This window comes from Tupaia chinensis, unplaced genomic scaffold, assembly GCF_000334495.1.
Source record: "Tupaia chinensis unplaced genomic scaffold, TupChi_1.0 Scaffold000178_1, whole genome shotgun sequence".
NCBI lineage: Eukaryota > Metazoa > Chordata > Mammalia > Scandentia > Tupaiidae > Tupaia > Tupaia belangeri.
Genome location: NW_006159653.1, coordinates 1,080,552 through 1,082,227, shown reverse-complemented (window position 1 = coordinate 1,082,227; position 1,676 = coordinate 1,080,552). Strand labels below are relative to the sequence as shown.

General features: G+C 67.3%; 1 protein-coding gene across 1 annotated transcript in view; it reads right to left on the bottom strand.

Annotated features, from left to right (window-relative positions):
* Positions 1-1,676, bottom strand: part of CACNA1H (calcium voltage-gated channel subunit alpha1 H) — a 38,357-nt gene that overhangs the window by 25,985 nt on the left and 10,696 nt on the right. The window contains exons 12-15 of the mRNA XM_027771003.1: positions 1,210-1,327; positions 967-1,122; positions 721-811; positions 421-629 (exon numbers count right to left, since the gene is read on the bottom strand). Coding sequence (XP_027626804.1) covers positions 421-629; positions 721-811; positions 967-1,122; positions 1,210-1,327 — 574 coding nt within the window. The remainder of the gene's footprint in view (positions 1-420; positions 630-720; positions 812-966; positions 1,123-1,209; positions 1,328-1,676) is intronic.

The following is a 1,676-nucleotide window of genomic DNA, read 5'->3' as shown; positions in this document are numbered from 1 at the left end:
CGACTACATGGGAATCCAGCGACATAGCCATTACGCTAACTGCTGGTCCCTCACGGGGCTTGTTTTGAAAACCCCCACCAGGGAGGTAGTCTGCACCACTGGGGCTGCCTGGCCTGTCAGGACACGGGCCATGTGGGCTCCCACGTGGCCTGGCCTGCACCCTTCCTTTTCTGACTGACATGTGCCCAGCCAGGCTCCTGCCAGCCCCCAGGGGCTGGACTCCCCGCCTCATCCTGCTGGGGCTGGAGGCCACGCAGAAGCACCCCCATCCGGCCATGGCTGTGTGTCTCTTGAGATCAAAGATCTGGCTATGGGAGATACCCTCTGAGGGGTGGGCGGGGTCCTCTCCATCTTCGGGGGCTCTAGGGAGAGGACCAGGCGGGGCCTGAAGGCGGCCCGAGGGCAGGGCAGGGTGCCTACCAGAGACTTCTGGTCCCCAAGCTGGTGGTCTGGGGAGCTGCAGCTCCCACGTGGCGAGTCCAGGAGGCTGTGGGCCGAGTCGAGGTGCGGCGAGCTCTCGGGCGTGGGTGTGGGCGTGGCTGCAGTGTGCGTGATGAGAGGGGTGGGCAGGCTGCCTCTGCCCTCCAGATGCCCGTTGGGCGTTGCTGCCGGCGAGCACATCTTCATCTCTGGAGGAGGGAGGTGAGGAGCGGGCCCTCAAGCCTGCAGGGCACCAGGACCAGCTGACCCCAGCCCCCACCCCCTGGTCACCCTGCGCACCATTGGCTCCGAGGTCACTGCACTTGCCGAAGTCCCCCTCAAAGTGGGTGGATGTCTTGTCCTCGTCAGTGTCAGACCTGCTGGCGTCGCCCTACACTCCACAGAGCAAGGTGGGCACTGGTGAGGCGTGGGCAGAGGGGCCCGGGCCGTGTAGGAGGCAGAGGAGGCCGGCCCCTCCGGGCCTGTCCAGGCTCCTGCCCTCGCCTCTGCCTCCCTGCCCTAAGCTCCTCCACACACACCCCTCACCTCCGCCTGGAAGCCCTCCACCAGGATGGCCACCAGCAGGTTGAAGAGCACGTAGTTGCCGAAGGTCATCAGGGCCACGAAGTACAGGGCGGCCCACGAGGACGTGGAGGCCATGCCGTTGTACAGCACGAGGTTCCAGTCTTCCTGCGTCAGGATCTGGGCGGGCGGCAGCCCTCAGGACCGGAGCCCGGCCACCTGTCCCCCGCTCCGGCGCGGCTGCCCAGGGCCCCCTCCAGCGCCCACCTGGAACACTGTGACGATGGCCCACAGCAGGGAGTCGAAGTTCTTCCTGTCAGGGACCGTGTCTCCTGTGTCGGTCTTCAGACTGAACTTACAGCCAAACAGGTGCATTCCCAGGATGCTGCGGGGCAGGGGAGGCGGGGCGCTGAGCGGGGTAGGCAGGCCCTCCGTCCCCGCCTCCTCACACCCCAAGCTTGCTGACTGAGAAGGGCCTCCGGCTCCAGGCTCCGTGGCGTGCACCATGTAGGCGCAGGAGGCAGGCCTCGTGGGGGCGGCCTGGCTAAGGTACTGCTGCGGCCCGGGCCAGGGCATCTGCCTTCGTGGCCCTTCCTGGGGTGCTGGGCCTCTCTGGGCACCGCCTGGCTCATCCATCAGGGTCCATGCTGACCCCTCTTGGGCGTCCCCAAGAGCAGAACCCGCTGGGGCACGTCCACGGGGAGGGGGGCACGCAGCCAGCAGCGGCAGCAGCG